This window comes from Candoia aspera, chromosome 4, assembly GCF_035149785.1.
Source record: "Candoia aspera isolate rCanAsp1 chromosome 4, rCanAsp1.hap2, whole genome shotgun sequence".
In the NCBI taxonomy this organism is placed as follows: Eukaryota; Metazoa; Chordata; class Lepidosauria; order Squamata; family Boidae; genus Candoia; species Candoia aspera.
This window is the reverse complement of record NC_086156.1, coordinates 26,322,627-26,341,833: the sequence shown is the minus strand read 5'-3', so window position 1 is coordinate 26,341,833 and position 19,207 is coordinate 26,322,627. Positions and strand designations below refer to the sequence as shown.

The following is a 19,207-nucleotide window of genomic DNA, read 5'->3' as shown; positions in this document are numbered from 1 at the left end:
TTAGTGCCAACAAGATGTCTTCAAAGGACTCGAGCTCAGGGCCGTCAGCCTCCGTTACTTGGACATACCAGTCCACCGCTCTGCCTTTAAGTTTAATGGCCACTGCCGTTATCTTAGTCTTTTCGGAAGGAAAGCATGGCCCGAATTGCTCCATGTAGCTCTTCACATTAGTTAGGAAAAAGGATAGTTTGGTGGGATCCCCATCAAATTTGACAGAAAAGTCCTTCACCGCCCCTCCTGCTGGAGCGGGACCAGCGGGAGGTCGAGTGGTGGGACCCCAAGTCACGGTAGTGGTTCCTCTTCAGGGCGGAGATCCATCCCGGAGTCGTCTGCGTCCCCGCTCTGCCGGCGGTTCGGGTGGGAGGATGGGTGATGGTTGCGTGAAGCTAGGACTCCCATCGTATCTCGCCTGGCCGCCCATCGCCAAAGACAGGTTTTTTAGCAGATACTCTACCGATTCCATTTTTGCCTCCAGTACTCTCAGCCTCTCAGGGGTTTGAGATTCCTCTGTCTTATGCCAGGCTGCCTCCCCGTTGCTACCGTGGTAGATTCCACCTCTGGGGTCAGCGGGATACGGTGCTTCCACGATGCCTGGGACGTCCCTGGCTGGGGCTCTCCCATCGTATCCCAGCTGATCAGCTCCGCAGGTGATCCATGCGGTGCTGGTTGCTCTGGCTCTCCCCCATCTCTAGATCCCCCCAGCTCAGGGCTGGAACTTGACTCCTTCCGGTAATATGAAAGTTCGGAGGGGGGGGCTCAGCTCTCTACTCCGAATTGTCAACTCGGGTAATGGGTTAGTCGACTCCTCAAGCTCCCCGGACTCTAGCTTCGACTCTCCCATCGCTAACTGGTTCCCTCACAAGAACTGATCTCAGTAGGAGCTAGCGGTATACTTTGGAGAATTCTCAGCTTTATGTAATGGTTGCCTATCCTAAAATACTCTCAGACTCACAAGCAAAAGCTTAATCAAATCTGGTTTATTTAAGAATAGTATGCAAGTACAAAGAAAGCTGAGAATGAGAAAAGCGCGCCAAATGCAAACTAAAAAACCCCTTGGTACAAACGAGATCCCTCCCCCCGTAGAATCTTCCCAGGCTCACAATCCCAGGTGCTCCTAACGGCTCTTGACGTTGCGGTGGAAAAGTCCTTGAGCCGAGCACATAACCCAAACACATTCCATTAAAATGAACATAGATACAGAGCTTGGCACAAGGTCAGTAACATGGCATGTGAAATGTTACGATGTACAGTGCACATTGGAACAGTGAACATGACAGTACCCCATCTGCAGGACATGAACTTGGAAGGCTATACTATAAACTATGGGCCTTATGTTGATTAGCCTCCTAATTTATTCACAGTATGTACTTTACTGGGATCATAGGAAGATTTTTTTTTCTTTTTCAGATTAAACAAACAAACAAAACAAAAATAATATTTAACTGATTCATTTTGCCCCTAATGGAAAACAATACTTCTGAAATCTATTTCATTAACCAAATAAGTGTGATTTGAAACATTGTAAAGAGACTAAATTAAAAATACATTTTGGGGCTGTATAAAGTAACTAAAATTGATATCAAGATTAACTTAAAAATAGGAGAGATTCACACATTTTGTAAAGAAACATTATTAATGATAATATATAATATGTAAGTATTTGCATAGGCATTTTCACCTCATTTAATTACTCTATTTAAAGACCTTTCAATTATAGCATAGCAGTAGAGCATCCAATCTTATATTACACACTCATTTCAAATATAACCACTGATTCTGATGTACATATTTCCTTGTCAAACTTTTCAGAGATCCAACTCATTAAAAGTGTTATACGAAATATATTAACAATCACAATATGTAAGATCTTTTAAACATTTCAACCTTACAGTTAACATCAGAAATAGAAATATTTTTTCTTAAGAAATCATCATTGATATTTGAATGAAAAAGCAAGGAAGGTGTGTATATGCAAACTGCTAACCTCTTCTCTTCTCTATAGGACACCCATTACTACAGTATTTACAAGATAAGGGACATCATTGTAGAATGGGGGTTCCATTCTCTTATATTTTCTTATAGCTTCTTCACTCTGCTTGGATATTGCCTTTTGGGGGCAGGGGAGCTTGTTTTATCTCTCTCACTTGACATAAAATTTTGTTAAATACCTTTTGTGTCAAGCCTGAATTGAACACTCTTCAGAATCAATACTGTCAAATTCCATTAGAACATAATGCTGGAAAGGATGTAGAACTTACAAGAAGATGAATAAATGGGGGATAAATAGGGATAAAACTTGCTAAAATGGTTATTTAATGAAGCTGTATGATGGCAGATTCAAGACAGAGGAAAAGAAATTCTTATTCATGCTGTATACAATTAAAGAACAGAGATGTAGCAGTGTCTGTATAAAACACAATGGCTGGGTCTACTTATTAAACCAAATAATTCACATTATCACTTAGAGCCTCAGTCCAATGTGTAAACACAGCCAGTATGCTCTTGTGTTCAGTTAAATAAAAAATGGCCAGAGAACCCAGCTTGTCTATCAGTAAAAGGCACGGCACCTCAATCACTTGGACACCTTTCCTCAACTTGGGTGTTCCCTAATGTGTTTGAATCATAGTTCTCAGGGGAGTCCAGAGCCTTTAAAAATCTAATTCAACAGATGCCCAAGAAAGAACCAAAATCATCATCTTATCAGTCACTTATCCCTTCTCACATAAAAGGACATATGGATATACCCAGGTAGAAAACTTGGTCTTTTAAAAAATTTCAGGTCCATTCTCTGTCATACACTATTTGTGAGTTGTTTCAATTAGGCAGACTTTACACTGAATTAATAAACAACATTTTAAATTCCTAATAAATGTGACTAGAGTGGCTGAGCCTTTATGTTTTATGTCAGAGATCCCAGATTCAATTAGTGGCCTTTCCATTTGAAAGGAGAAGGTAATGGAAAAGATTCACTACCTAGCATCTTAGAGAACCATTGACCTGCTATTAGGCAGTGTCCTATGTTGATAATATTTAAGATTTTTTTTCCCAGTCCAATCCCCTTATACTTTCTTCCTGCTTATATTCATGGGAGTCTTTAAACTACGAGGTGATGTCTGGTCTTTGTACCATTACAGCACTCAACAATTCTGGAATGAAACAGTTCACAGTGCCAGGCCAATGCAGCTGCTACCATGACCCCTTTGACTCCTTACATGCCAGCACAGCAACTAATTAATGTTTTTTTAAAAAGTCTTGAAGTAGGTATTTGGTGCCATCATGTGGGAAGTTTCAGAAAATGCAACCTTCTATAAAGAGGCAATAAAATTGCAGTGTTGCCATGGAATGCCAAGTTTCACTTCTGGAACAAGCAGTTCCAACACAAACTGACAAACTGATCAGTTAGCTGTTAGCGGCATGAATATTTTGACTGGAAATAAAAGTCCATTCTCCTGTTGTTCTGAAGTTGCGAGTTCCTAGTTCCTGAGTTTGAAATGCTGGGTTCTGTGTTCCCCCTAGCTGATTCAAGGTCCTTCCTTCAACCTTTTGGAGCCTCAGAAGATCTACTACCCTTCTGGAGATAGAAGGAGACTCTGCAGGGGCCAAATGAAAATCCGCTGTCTTTCCATTAGTCTGTTACCATTAGCAGAGCTGTGGGCAATCTGCAGTACATATTAACCTTTGGCCACAAAGGTCTATTTATACAAATCAGCTGGCCGCTGGGAAGTGGATAGGCTGATCAACGTTGGCTGTATGTCTGTGTACATGTCTTCGTGTATAGTGTATGTGGTTGTGTGTCCTCTATCCTGCCAACTTAGGCACCTGGGTTGCAGCCTGATGTAGGGTGGCTTGCAGGAACAGTTCCACTATTATAGAAATCTTCAGTGAAAAGTTAAGAAGTAAGTGCCAAAATACACATTTCAATTAAAGGTGACTCCTAGGTGTAAAAATCTATTGGTTACTCCTAGTAACCAAGAAATCAATCAATGTATCGCACTGGGAAAATCTGCCATCAAAGACCTATCTAAAGTTTTCTGAAGTAAAGATGTCAGTTTAAAAACAAAGGTGCATCTGACTCACACCATGGTCTTCTCAATTGCCACATATGCCTGTGAAAGTTGGACATTAAAAAAGGAGGATAGAAGAAGAATTGATGCATTCGAATTGTGGCGTTGGCGAAGATTACTGAAAATACCACAGACTGCCAGAAGAACAAACAAATCAGTTTTAGAAGAAATACAGCCAGAATATCCCCTAAAGGCGAAGGTAACTAGGCTTAGACTCTCATACTTTGGGCACATCGTCAGGACAGACCGATCGCTTGAAAAGGACATCATGTTTGGTAAAGTCGAGGGCCAGCGGAAGAGAGGAAGAGCTTCAATGCGATGGATTGATACAGTCACAGCAACAATGGATGCAAACATTGGAACAGTCAGGCATATGGCACAAGACCGAACAGCATCTTGTTCTGTTATACAGAGGGTCACCATGAGTCGTAAACGACTCGACGGCAACTAACAACAACAGGTGTAAAAAGACTGAAACCTGCTACAATAAAGCATGATGATTGATAACCTTAGTGTGCATCATTCTTTCTCCTGAGCAGATATTTTATCCTCTAATGCAGTGTTTCTCAACCTCATGCTGGCTGGGGAATTCTGGGAGTTGAAATTCACACAAAGTTGCTGAGGCTGAGAAACACTCTAATGTAATGTCACTTTTAGCAGCTTCAGGAGGCTCTCTTGGCCACCTGTTATCTTGTTATAGATGGAATATTCCAGTTACTTAATAATTAATTCTGAAGTAATATAAGCTGAAATCCTGATTGCATGGTTATGATTGTACTTGTTATCCTTCTAGATCAGTGTTTCTCAACCTTGGCAACTTTAAGACGTGTGAACTTCAACTCCCAGAATTCCCTAGCCAGCATGGGTAGCTAGGGAATTCTGGGAGTTGAAGTCCACATGTCTTAAAAGTTGCCAAGGTTGAGAAACACTGATCTAGATAAATATGCACAAGAAATCTAGAGCATAACTCCCAACCAGAAACTCATTGTTAACTCATCTTCATATAGTTACAGCCTTGACAAAGAGACACATCCATTTCTTAACCAATCCCATGTGGATCCATTGCCTACATTTTACCCCTGATTCCCAGCAAGCTGTCTCTACCACTTGACTTCAACCATTAGATCCCAGATGATTAAAAAAACAAAACCAACCCTGAGGAAGCTCCCACAAAGAAATCTCCATAGCCTCAAAACTCACTGCTTAGAAGATGCCAAGAGCTGCAGAAAAAGGAGAAGTTTCTTCAACAGGTCAGGGAGAGTTTAATTTTTATTATCTTAGCGTGAACCCAACTAGGTGGTAGCCCTAAGTAAATTCAGCTGATTCATAAAAGCTAAGCTGGGATGGATAGAGCTAGGACTTAGAGACCAGCAAAAAAATCCCAAGGCTGCAGGCTAGACTGGTAAATATTAATAATAAAAAAAAAACCCTGAAGAAGGAACAGCATGCCTTTCAGTACTGACGCTGAGAAAATGTCATGACGTGTCCAAGAAGTTACTAGGAGTGCAGTTCAAACTGAAGGTGACTTTGCTTTATGTTAGCCTAACCAAACCTGTCTCAACTGGCATCTTCCAGATGTGATGAGACTGTAACGCCCAGATCTCTGTCAGTATGGTTACTAGGTAGGAATTCTGGGAATGGCCATCTCAACAGATCTGAAACAAACCAGGTTGTGGAACTCCTTCAGTTGCTTAAGAACAGTACTGAGATAACGTATTTGTCTTTGTCTAGAACTCTCAATCAGGATAGCATCAGATTCCTGGAAAAAAGTTTCCAGCATCTATTGTTTTAAATGTAAACATAATGATTTTTTGAAAAACAAAAAGGAATGCTATGAATGAGAGAACTTTATAACTTATCTCAGTTTCTTTCCTTCAGCACATTTTTGCAGATAAAATAATTTCTGGGCTTCTCATATTAAAATCTGTTTTAATTACATTTCAGTGTTAATGTCTTTATTGCTTTGTACTGTATTTTATGTCTTATAATAAAAGGCATCTGGAGAGCACTGAGTTGGGAAGGCTGAAATCTGAAATATTCCACAGTAACATACAACAGACATTTACTACTGCTTTGCCTTTCCTTTTTCTGAACAGATGCACTACTGACCTCCTTACCTAGTAATTACAGAGGGTTAGTTTGAGCATGGGAGAAAGATTTCTGTAACTGTAGTTATAGGTAATTATATCTAAATTCATGCCAGTTCATTACACAGTATATTATAGTGAAACTATGGTAATCTTGAACCTGGAATTGCATATATCTCAGGAGCCAGACCCACAATACAGCCTGAAACTGGGGCATAAGGGCTGACCAGCATGGACTGGATACAAGCAGCCAGCTTTGGACAAAAAACGGAAGCACAAAGAAGACCCACCAAACCAACATAACGAGCTGGTATGGACAATCATAATTTTTTAATGAAGCCAAAATATGCAGGAGCATTTCAATTATTTATGTAAATAAACAAGCTGTAATTAAACTGGGAAGCTTCTAATTAACTGTATTTTCCCATTTCTTCTAGACAGGAAAGCTCCAGTTATAAGCTTTGGAATAAGCAAGAAAGTTACCTCAAATCATAGTTCCAAAGCATATAACCTTAGTTTCCTAGTTTAGACAAAATAAGAAACCTGGGCTAATTGAAGATTTCCTGCTTCAGTGATGATTCACATCAAAAGAAAGAGAGAAGGGACTTATATACTGGCAGAAGGTTTGTATATCTTGGCTTAATAAGCCATCTTTATAACATCAAGATCAAAGGGACACCAATAATATTCTGTGATCCTGTAAGAACTTCCAGGTCAGTTTCACTGATTGATCTAAGCAACTCTCTTTGAGAGAACTGCTTCTTGATTACATCTAGGAGAGGGTAAGCTTACATATCTTTAAAAATGATTTGTGCAACATGAAGGGCTGTAAGATGGATATGTGTCTTGCTGCCTTCAGTCTACTTTCATACAGCTCTTAGACTAAATTTCAAAAGCTCTTTCAAAAGGTCAGTCTCGGCCTCTGGTAAGAAATATCTGCAATTTCCTTCATGCAGCCTGCTGTTTGGGAGACAGACAAGAGGAGAAAAAGATTTCAGAGAGAGAATGTTATTTCTCCATATACTTTTGGCTCTAGTTTCAACCATATACAGCCCTCAATGGAGTACCTGTGTGGGGATGTGGCCCTCAGCAAATAAAAGTTTCCCTCCCCTGGTATAGAATAGTGCTAGGTAACTTGCACCCCCAGGGCATCATGTGGTCCAAAAAAGATTTTGCAACCACTGAAGCCAGCAATTGCTAAAAACAATGGCAGAGCTTCCCATCATTTTAAGGGAAGAAACAGAGGAAGCTACAGTATAAGCCTTAAAATAAGTGTATTATCACTTTAAAAAATGAAGAAAAGCCTCCACATTCCACCTCAAACCACTCCTCAACTCTTCCCAAAATGTTGGCGTGAAACCCTTGGCCACCATAAGATTGCCCATTCTTGGTCTACAAGATTAATGGAAGAATTCAATAGGTCAGATTTTAATACCACATCCTATACATGCTTACATGTAAGCCAACCAAGTACAATTGCAATGACTTCCTAATGAATTTATGTGACTCTGTTTCCACAGAGAATTTTGCTCTATCCGGTACTGTTACCAAAAGTATGCTATGTTCGTTCAAGACAGAAACTCAAGCATAATGCTTAATCATTATTATTTATTTCTACAATGCTCAGTTATTAGAGTATTGGCTTTTTTAATGGCCGGATTAAATGATTAATTCAATAAAGTTCCTAAGTAATATCAGAGCAAACCACTGATACAGCCTCTTTATAAGGATTTATTAAACTTGGAAAAGGATATGTTGATCATTGATAAAGCTGATTAGATCTAGCTGAAGAGCTGTAGTTTCTCCAAAACAAGACATGTTGTTTGTACATTATCCTCCTATGGTTTTCATAAGAGGAATTAATAATCTGACACATAGAAAGAAGCTTTTAGAAACTAGCATAGAAACCACTTCGATAAATCACAGAGAAAGGAACCAGATGGATGACAGTGAGAGGGCATACCCTGTAATTAGTGTTCTTTGTTGAAATAATCTACGGCCTCTATCCAGGTTGGGTTCACCTATTACATCATGCCATCGTGCAACTTGTTTGAACTCAGCCAACATGTGACTTGTTTAAACTATCATAGAAACATAGATTTCAAAGAGTCATTTAGGCCTCTGAGTCCGACTTCCTCTTTAATACTAGAATCCAATTAAAGCACCCCTGCCAGATTGTTTGTCCAGCCTCTGCTTGAATACATCCAGCTCACTATTTCCCTTGGTTCCACAACTTGTTTTTATCATTATTCAACCAGAATAAATTAAGTTTATGGCTGACATGACATAAGCCCAGCCAATTGTGGTTATTTAACAAACTATGATTAAGCAAATAATTATGCCATGTAGAGAAAAAGGCTCAATTCAACGCAACCCACTCCGAGCATCGTGTTTGTCCCAGGACATTAAAGGAATCTTCCCCATTCCTATGAATCCAAAATGCTTACTGTGGGTACTGAAAGAACAGGTATACATCAAGAATGAAACAAATTTGTGTAATAGCTGCATATCCATCTAAAATTGTACAACTGTACAATAAAGAAGAGATCCAGTCTGTTCAGTCAGGTTCAGCCCTGGTTTCTCTCCATGATCCAGCTGTCTGCCAAGGCATTTCACTGTCCTAAGCTCTCAAGGAGAACCAAAAAACTGGCTCTTTGTGACTAACAGCAGTTGTTTAAAAGTAGTCATGTCTACCCCCCAGTGATTTCCCCATTCTAGTATCAATCAGAGTTTCAAAAGAATCATCAGTAAATTCCACATAGCATGCAAGAATCCTTTAAGATTTTCTACCCCTGCAGATATCCAAAGCCAAACCCTATTTAGTAGTTACTTGTTTATGACAACTGACCTTTGTCAACTCTTGTCCTAATTACAAAAGAAAAACAAATCAAGCTTGTGCTGCAACATACCGTATATTACTTATAGAGCAAACAAAAAACATTTGACATTATTTTAATTTAGGAGTACCAGAAAGACTAAATAATATAGATAAGGGATGTACAATCTTTTTGGGGCAAAGGGCCACATTTGACCTTAAATAATATACCAAGAGCTGCACTACAGGTCCAAAATGTCCAAAATAAATAAGTTGGTGAACCATCATTTGATTTATTTTGTTTTAAACTTAATTAAAATTATTTTAACTATTAAATACAAGTAGCATGATTACTTGGCATGCATTTAACAATTTTCTACTTTGGTCATATTAAGTCAAGGTTTCTCAATCAGGGTTCCGTGGAATCCTAGGGTTCTGCGAGAGGTCACTAGGGGTTCCCTGGGAGATCATGATTTATTTTAAAAATTATTTCAAATTCGGGCAACTTGACATTAAAGAGGTAAGTTTCATTCTTTATTTTTAGTTTAAGAACACTGTTAACACATATATACAGGCCTACACATGAAACAAATACAATAATTTTGTAACTTCTGGCCTATATTTGAGCTTGAATGTGCAGGGGTGAAAAATATGTCAAGGATTCCTCCAGGGTCAAAAAGATTGAGAAAGGCTGTATTAAGTATTTCAATCCAATGGCAACTTTTTAAGGAGTTCAGGGGGCGTCTGGGGGAATTGCATATGGCCTTTGGGGTGCAAACCATGAGAGATTGATACTCTGTATCTAGCAGCAGTCCAAAGCACCAAAATTAAAGCAAGGTAACTCCAAATACAGAAGACGTCACTTGCCTCCCACTCCTGTAGGAAGTGCTGGGCCTCCTGAAGACTGATTGATTTGTGCCGCCTGAATTCATCTTTCACATATTGATCTCCCAAAGCTTTCAGTTCCAGTGGCAACACACGGTGAAGTTGAAGGATCTTTTTGTACAGAGTCCTCACTCGGAACACATGATGGCTTATATTGCCCGACATAACACTCAAAAAAGAGCATTGGATTATATGCTGTTGCTGTTTGCTTCAGTATTTGTTCTAGGGAAACAATTTAAAAATAAGTAAGTCAGATAGCAGAAGTGGTGCAGCCACTTAGTTAAATGCCACTACAGTGCTTGTGATGGGTGTAAAATAGATGCAGCTGGGAGTGGAATGTATGGGACTTTGAGGATGCTTTCAATGCCAAAGATAATCTCTGTAACCTACATAGACAAAAAGGATGGAAGACATAGAAAAACAGCACCACATTCACCCTCAGAAAATTTTGAGTCTGGCCTCCCCAGCTGTTAGAAAATTGCCACTAAACTGTAATTCTTCATGTGATGGGGAGAGAAGATCATTATACACATGTGGAATAATCAAATTATCCCTATTTACATACATACAAATAATAAGCAAAAGAAATTAAAGACATGAGTTAAGAAAAAGGAAAGGAAATAAAGTTAATATCAACACCATACACTTTATCTCATTCACTCTATTTTCTGTCAAAGGCAACTACCATTGTTGTTGTTGTTGTTGTTGTTGTTATTATTATTATTAATTTTTTATCCTGCCTTTATTTTTATAAATAACTCAAGGTGGCGAACATACCTACTACTCCCTCCTCCTCTTTTCCCCACAACAACAACCCTGTGAGGTGAATTGGGCTGAGAGAGAGGGACTGGCCCAAGGTCACCCAGCCGGCCCTCATGCCTAAGGAGGGACTAGAACTCACAGACTTCTGGTTTCTAGCCCAGCACAGTAACCACTAGAACAATTCACCTTTATCTTTGACACATTAATTTTCAGATCCATATGCCTCATTGCATCAAACATTCATTGCACATCTAGGTAATACAGCATTGTCTGCATATAAAAGTATACATACATTCATGTAATGAACACTCTTCTAACTTCTCCACAAACATTCCTCATATTTCTATCCATAAATACATTAAATAATGAATGGAACATTACATGTTGTCGTCCTAGTCCCTGTTGAACTTAGCATTCCATTTATTCTCATGCATGCTTTACTTTCATCATATACCACTCTTACCTTACTTAGAAACCATCTTTCTACTATACTTCATATTCATACAAAACATTCAATCACTCAAGCCTATGCACTTTATCATATGTATTCTCTAAATCATCAAACTTCCCTTCTCACATTACTTATTTCTCAGTAACCCACTAAGACCAAAGTGTAGTCTATAAGCTCCCTGCCTGGTGTAAGGTTACACTGTACTTCTCAAATTTTGCTCAGTGCCAACATAGAAGAGGCAATTTCCTAAATACGACATATTGATCTAAAATGCAGCATTAGAAAGATACAGAAGTGCTTTCCAAGCTGATGCCTTCTAAATGCATCAGGATTTTGTTGGGAATTTTCAGTCAGCATGATGGAAGTCCTACACAAAGATAATCTGAACATTAACAAACAAAGGCACATATCTACTGTGTTGTAGTGATACAAGGTTCATTTGAAGTCTGATACCTTCCATTCTAGAAATGGAATATCTGTTGAGAACTCAGGTCATGTTCATGCAGTTCTAGGAACATTCAAGATATCTAGATTTGAACCCTGGAGCACCAGAGAAGAAGTGGAATCAGATGACAGAAGAGTGAGACATCAGCTAAGTTACCATTCTCTAGTTGTGGCTCAATAAATCGTCCAGCCTCATGGAATTGGGGTGAACATGGTTCAGTGAATTATGGTTAATACTTCGTTAACATATTGCATGTTCACAGCCATCATTTTCAAATGAGAGAACATTCTAGCTGTAGTCTGGATTGCTGTAGATGCTATTATATTACTGATATTTAAAACAGCTAGGTTTTGGTGTGAACTGCCTATTTGTGACATAATCCAACATGTAAAATAGTACTTTGGTCTTATGGGGTGCCACCCTAGTAATACATAAGACTATGTAACCCATGCCACTATTAAGTCTCATCTATGGGGCTCAGATCTGGGGTGGAGACTGGCTACAGAAGTCCCCAATGAGCTCCAATGTTAAGAAAGCATCTCACTGCTCAACCAGAACATCATACTGTGAAAGAAAAGGAGGAGGGAGAGGAAGTGGTGATGTTGACAGGAAGCATAAAAGGCTCAAGGTGCTTTGTCCAAAGCCCTTCAAATTTGACAGTACTGCTGAACATATAAGACCCTACATTATCCTTAACAGTATCCAGAGTAGCCATACAACTGTACACAATAATTTATGGAACTGATTAAATCGTGGTAAAAGTTTGTCTTTTGCATTAGGAACACATACACTGCTTTCATTATGACCATGATTGACCATATTAGAATAGTTTAGTACTGTGGTTCCCAAATTATGAGCTGCGGCACTCCAGGGCACTGCAGTGAACTCACAGGGGCACTGCAGGATATTTGACATTTCTTCAACATCCATTTACGAAGCTGTGTTTTGCAATGTCCACTTGCGACGTCATATCTTTGCAACACTAAAGGCGCCGTGAATTGATAGTTCAGGAACCTCTGGCTTAGTGTGGACTATTAACTATATAAATATCTTCACCTTAATTAAAATGAAGAGAAGGGAATTTTCTGGAATAGTATTTCAATATATATAGGTAGATTTATGAGGAAATATTTAAATGTTAAAGATGTTAATGTGCTCTTGAATTATATATCAAAGTTTTGGAATCTGACTGTCCATGAGGAATTACACACTTCTGGTGGTGGATTAATGGTGGAGGGATTGTCCTAGCTGAACTCCAGGGCTGCGATTGACAACGTGGCGTTTATCTGGTGGCTCAGGTAAGATCTCTAGCCCCAAAGTATTCTCCAGGAAAGGAGAATCCAAGGAATCCTTCCTCATGCCCTCTGGACAGCTGCTCTTTACTGGAGGATTGCAAAATGGCGTTTCAGCAACCGAACGGTGAGTGAACAGCTGAGAGACAGGATCACCATCTTGTCCAAGCCGTGATGAAGCCATTTAACAGACACTAACTCCAACCACCCCACTTCTAAAATCACCTTTTTTTACTTTACAACTACTGAATTTTAAAAGGCTGTCTCCAGTACTATTTCTCTTGGTTGACCTGTCATTATTTTTGGCATATTTTTTAATATGTCTTAACTGCTTTAAAGGATTAAAATTCGAGCAAGGAACCTGAAAGTTATACTGTTTTATTAAAGTTCTTTTTAAGGGAATAAAAGCTGTGATTATTTTTTTATTGTTGCTTTCTATTTTTAAAGAAAAGACTTTTTCAAATAAAAGATTTTGTTGGATTTGAGATCTAACTATTTTTAGATGCTGTGGAAAGTACTGTTGTGTTTACTTTTTTCAAGTTGTGATTGGCTACTGTTTCTAAACACTGTTTCTAAACGCTAAAGACTTTCAATTTCAACTCATGGCTTTGTAACTGAATACATTGGAGCAATGGGTAAATATGTGGAACAAAAGTTTGAAATTCACTCTGAATTATAATTTAAAAGAGAATTTTTATAAAAATGATGTATCATTGGTATTTAACAACTGATAAGTTGTCAGAAATGTATAATGGCGTAACGAATATTTGTTGGTAATGTTTACAGGGTGAAGGAACTTTTTATCACCTTTGGTGGACCTGTGAGAAGGCTAAAAAGTTTTGGGACCAAATATGTACTATTATTCAAAAGATTCTCAAAGTGAACATACAAACACACACACACACACAGTACTGTTCCTCTTGGATTTGATGGAGAAGGAGCTAGAGAAAAATATGGAATTTTGCTTTTATATATGATTACAGCTGCAAGACTTTTATATGCACAACAATGGCAAGATTCACAAATACCTACAGTGGAGGATTGGATTATTAAATTAGTGGATTTGGCTCAAATGGCTAAGTTAACAGCTTTAATAAGAGAAAATACTGTTTCTGAATTTATCTCTACTTGGCAACCACTTTTAGATTACTTGCTTGTGTTGGAAAAAAATGAAGTTTTGATTTTGGGTTTTAGTGATTAAATGGTTTGTTTTGATAGAAATAACGTTACTATGGTTTAACTAATGGTAAGAGATTGTATTTGTAAATTTATCTATATCTGTATTGGAGAAAGTCAGAAGTCACTTACTGTTTCCTGTTGATTTGTACTTTAGGTTTTTTCTTTTTTCTTTAGTTCTATATTCTAGCTGTTCTATATTTTTTTATTTTGTATTTTAGCTATACTTTGAAAACTAATAAAGTTCTTTTTTAAAAAAAAGGAATTATGGTTGTACTGTGCAGGAAGGGGGGGGGCACTGGCTGAAAAATTGGAAAAGTGATATTATTCCAGATGTTAAAGACTGGCTTTTGGAAATGTGTAACTTATCCATCCTGGAAAAGGCAGTATCAATCAAATGATAAAGTAATATGTTCTTCTTTGGCAAGATTTTATGCTATTTTACAATACTATTTTGTATCTGATTATACTGAGATGGGAACTATACAAATCAAATAAATAAAGTATTTCTAGTAAACCAGTGACTACTTATAAGTTTAATATATAAGGTAGATATTTCTTTTTTGTTTGTTTTCCTTTTTTCTCCTCTCTTTTCTTTTTCTGTTTTTATTATTATTATTATTTTTAACTGTAAGGATTGTTTAATTTATCTTGGTATTTTGCCTATACTTTGTACTCTTCTAAAATAAAGAATGAAAAAATAATTTCTATAGTTCATCTTAGACTGGACTAACAAAGGGGGCTTCCAGATAAGGTCTCACTGACTACACTGCACAGGATGGAGGAGTTCTTATGAAACTGTTTTGGGCTTATAATCCATCTTTATTTCCCAACAACTTCTTCCACCATTTTTCCTAGTAAGAAAAAGACAGAACCTGGGAGCACTAAGAGCTGTTCATCTGGAAGCACCCAAAATCTTGAATAAAGTATAACTGGATGATGGCACACAACATCCTAATTGCCATTCACAATGGCTGGAATCAGCTCATACACTACACAACAAGCAAACTACATTATGCTTTGTGGGTAATGTGACCCAGGCCAAATACTGCAATACTTTGCATCTGCCTACAAGTCGCATTGATCTCAGTGGTACTCACATCTAAGCAGATATGGGTAATCTCACTGCATAAGGCAGCCAGGGTCCCATAGAGCCATTCACATACGGACACCTACATACACACACACACAGGCCATCCATCCATCTATATACACATGTACATAAATATTGTTGGAGAAGACTCCTGAGAATACTCTGGACAGCCAAGAAGACAAACAGGTCATCAAACTGGGAAAGGTGGAGGGAAAGAGTTGAGGCCGACCAGCAGCAAGGTGGATGGGCGCACCTATTGGTGTCGGGAGGCTTGAAAGAACAGGTTAGGGGCACATTGCCATGGAGAAAAGCTATCTATGTGGTCACTAGGAGTTGACATCAACTTGATGGCACATAATCAATCACATACACAAACATATACACATACATAGATATATGTGTGCGCGCGCGCGTGTGTGTGTATACATACACACACACACACACACATCTATCCATCTATTTTGGACAAGAGATACAGGGGCGAGGGCAATCTGACCCGTGTCAGTTGTTCCAACTATATGCCCCACACCCCGCAAATCCAGAACGCGCCTTCAAGGCTCCGTCGCCCCAGGGAGGTCTGCCCGGCGAGGTGCACCGCTCGCTGCCCAAGCGGAAAGGAGTGAGGGGGATGCTACAGACCGAGAGCGGCGCTGCTCGGCTACCTGACGTTGAGACCGGGAAGACGCCGAGCGAGTCCCGGAGCGCTTCCTAGTCTCCGCCCGGCTGAAGGGGGCTGCCCAGAACCGAGGAGAGAAGAGCAGGGGTAGCGGCGATGGCCGCCGCCGGGCCACAAACCGCGGAGCGCTGGGCATCGGCGGGTTCAGCCGGGAGCACCGGAAGGCCGCACCTCGCCGTGTTCCGCCCCAAGCTGGGCCGAGCGGACTCCGTTCCCTCCTCCCTTAGGAGCCCGGAGTCCGGGAAAACCGAAGGAAACGTGCGTGGCCCATGCTCAGGCTCGGCGGCTCGGCCCTTCCAAGAAGCTCAGCCTGCTGAGAAACTGAGCCGCGGAGCGGAAGAGCGCGTTTCCTGTGCGTCCAGGCGGCAAAGGAGGCTAACGCCGGCCCACCCTTGCTTGGCCGGGTCCACGTCCTCCGACAGCTGCCCTCCCAAGGCCTTGCGAAATCCAACACGTGCGCGGGCGTGACACCCGTTCCTACACGCGGGGTTAGTGGTTCGGGCCTCACAAAACTGATAGATCAGTATTTCTCAACCGTGGCAACTTTAAGATTTGTGGGCTTCAACTCCCAGAATTCCCCAGCCAGCTTGGGAAGTTGAAGCCCACAAATCTTAAAGCTGCTAAGGTTGAGAAACACTAAGATAGATGGTAACTCCGTGAAAAAGTGAAACTCCATGTTGAAGACGGTGGAACCACCACCACCACATGTTGATTGTAGAAACATCCCTCTGCATCCCAAGCATTTAGTGGGGCAGGGCCTGTGGCCAAAGATCCAGGCCCCACAGAGGAGGAGAGGGGCAAAGAACCTAACAGCTGGTGGAGGCAAACAAGTCTGATGTCAATCAGCGGCTGACCAAAAGGGGCTCCAAATACTTGTCACAATACTATTTGTTTTAAAAGCATTTTATAAACTGGGGTCATATAACACTCATGTTTTAGTTTTGACTTTATATTCTTGTCCACAGCAAAATTGTGCTTATTCACCTGTCAAAGGTATGGCTAGGAGAAGATAAGAGCCGTCCTGTCTAGGATCTAAAATTACCTGACTCGAACATTTCATAAATCGTAGTTGTCTGCCTTTCCTTCCTCCTTTAAAAAAGTGTGATATTTTTTTACATTCTTTGAATTCTTTGTGTTTCCTGTCACTCCAGCACAGCGGTATTCTCCTTTGAATTGAAGTGGGGGAGGGGGAGGCAGGAGGAGAAGGAAGAAAAGGACTTTTACCTGTTTCACTTCCAACTGATTGACTGCACAAATTGAGTTTGATAAAAGCTAAATCAAATAAGAGATGGTGATCTGTTTGGGAAAATGGAAGCAGGCAAATACGTTGGGTGCACTGTATAGGCTTAATAGTGATAGAGTAAAACACTGGAAATACATGATGTGCCCAATATAAATATGATTTGCTTTAGACCATTGACTCTTAACACAAACGTTTAATCATAGGCTGGCTATTTAGGTAATGTTTGGCACTAACATACAAGGTTGGTATGTTTAGTGCAAATACAGAGTTTTATGTGCAACCAAAGGATAAACATTAAAGGCTGTAACCTGGCATTGCCTTTTCAGTGGGTTAAGTTCCTCTCTTGAAGCAAATATCCATTTGAGTTATAGGAATGAAATACTGACTCCCATTATTCTAATACCTTATTTAAATAATTACTTTAATATTGTGGACTATTAGAACTCAAGAGTACATTCATACAAATATTCACCTCCATTTTTGATAGTTATGTGGATAGTTGATTGGTTTGTTTTTTCTTGGCTGTATTTAGTTTATATATGTTCTGTTTTATTTGGTCACTGACCAAAATAAATATTATCTATCTTTCTCTCTCTCCCTATGTACAGTATATATGTCCCAGAATTAAGCATGAAATACATGAGAGCTTGTGAAAACAGTGGATTGTACAGTACAGCCACTTGGGGGCAGGAGAATGCCTTCTCCCAGCCTTTGCTGAAGCTAAACAAAGAACATTTTTAGAACCATTTCAAGACTACTTGATTTTATGAAACAATTATCTCACTCACTCTCTGTTTCCTCTTGTACAGCTGCTAGAAAACATCTATACTGTACATTGTAGACCATTTCAGAAGTCACTGTTAGGGAAATCACTGTACTCCCAGGATTAAGAACTATGCTTCTGTTATAATGCTGGGGAACATTATAGAATGCTGGCATTGCATTTCCATACAGCTGACACTTCTGTATTTATGTTTTGTTTATTTATTTTTTGGGATAGGTGGAAAGCTGGACTTGGCCTATTTTTGATCACCACACTGCTGCTATAGCGCTCTGGGTTTCTGCTCACCTCCCATATATAGCCCTGACTTGACCTCTGTGGCTTTAAATACATTTTGAGTCATTGCTCTAACAGTGCAACTCACTCATATTTTGAGAAGTCAGCAAGCCTGGGTATAATGCTGAAAATCAGATGATTGTAATTGCCTAACGTTCAGTTTTTCTCAGTGCATACTTTGTTACTTAGTTTATTTATTTGTGTGTTTGTTTTGTAGGTGTACAGTCCACCTTTCTTCCAGGAGCTCAAGAAGACATACATAACACCTTTTTCCAGAGATGAATCCTAGACTTACATAGTAATTGTCATCCTGGGCCATTTCTAAGCCTTGCTGGATATGGGGCACTTCTACAGAGGCACCCAAACTCTCTGAAGCCTCCAAACTCTGAAGCGTCTGTCTTCATCAATGCTTTCTTTGCAATGTTCGTTCCATCCCATGAACCAACCAGCAGCTGACCAACGGAAGAGTGTCAAAATCAATATCTAGCCATGTCCCCAGTTCCATATTTATCAATGCTTTGTTGTGGTGTTGCTTTTTTTAAGGAAGGAGAAACAAAGGGGTCATTTAATTTAAAAAGCAAGATTAGGAAAGCCACTTAATTTTTAAAAAGCACGGTGAAATATTGAAGTTCCTGACTTCACAGCAGGAAGGCAGGATGAAATTAAGAGTTCTCGCTGATTAGAAACGGCCCATATTGCAGCTCCAGCATTAATATTGCAAAACTATACCCTAATGCTGGAAATTAAGCTGCTTGGCTGCAGGAGAACACTAATACTGTGAGAATACACAAGCTCAGTACCAATCCTAGATCAGCAAAAAATGCCTCAGCTGGAGAAGCAATGGGTTTTGAGGCTGGCACTTTATTAGCAGATTTTTGACTAATGCCAGAATTGATTATGTTACTGGATAGTAAGGCAACTGCCTCAAATGGCAGGTGCTGGAAGGTAACCCTCACTGGCAGTTCCTCTGTCTTGGACACAATTGTGTCCCACAAATTCTCTCACTAAATTACCTACTGTCAGGATTAGGGGAGCCCTCATCCCATTGTAATGGTGAAGCAAGATTCATTGAACAGTCCAGTTGGCCTTTGTAAATGAAATGGAAAGCAGTTTCATCTTGTTCTTGGCCTCAAGCACCAAATGCCTTGGGCTGGCCTTCAT

The 19,207-nt window shown here is 39.7% G+C and overlaps 1 protein-coding gene across 2 annotated transcripts in view; it reads right to left on the bottom strand.

The window, feature by feature from the left end:
- SDHAF3 (succinate dehydrogenase complex assembly factor 3) overlaps positions 1–15,937 on the bottom strand; it is a 33,961-nt gene extending 18,024 nt beyond the window's left edge. The window contains exons 1-2 of one of the 2 annotated variants that reach the window (XM_063303669.1): positions 15,918–15,937; positions 9,834–10,073 (exon numbers count right to left, since the gene is read on the bottom strand). In XM_063303669.1, coding sequence (XP_063159739.1) covers positions 9,834–10,016 — 183 coding nt within the window. In that variant the 5' untranslated portion in view covers positions 10,017–10,073; positions 15,918–15,937. The other variant, XM_063303668.1, reaches the window with a different exon arrangement.
- Between the last annotated feature and the right edge of the window lie 3,270 nt (positions 15,938–19,207).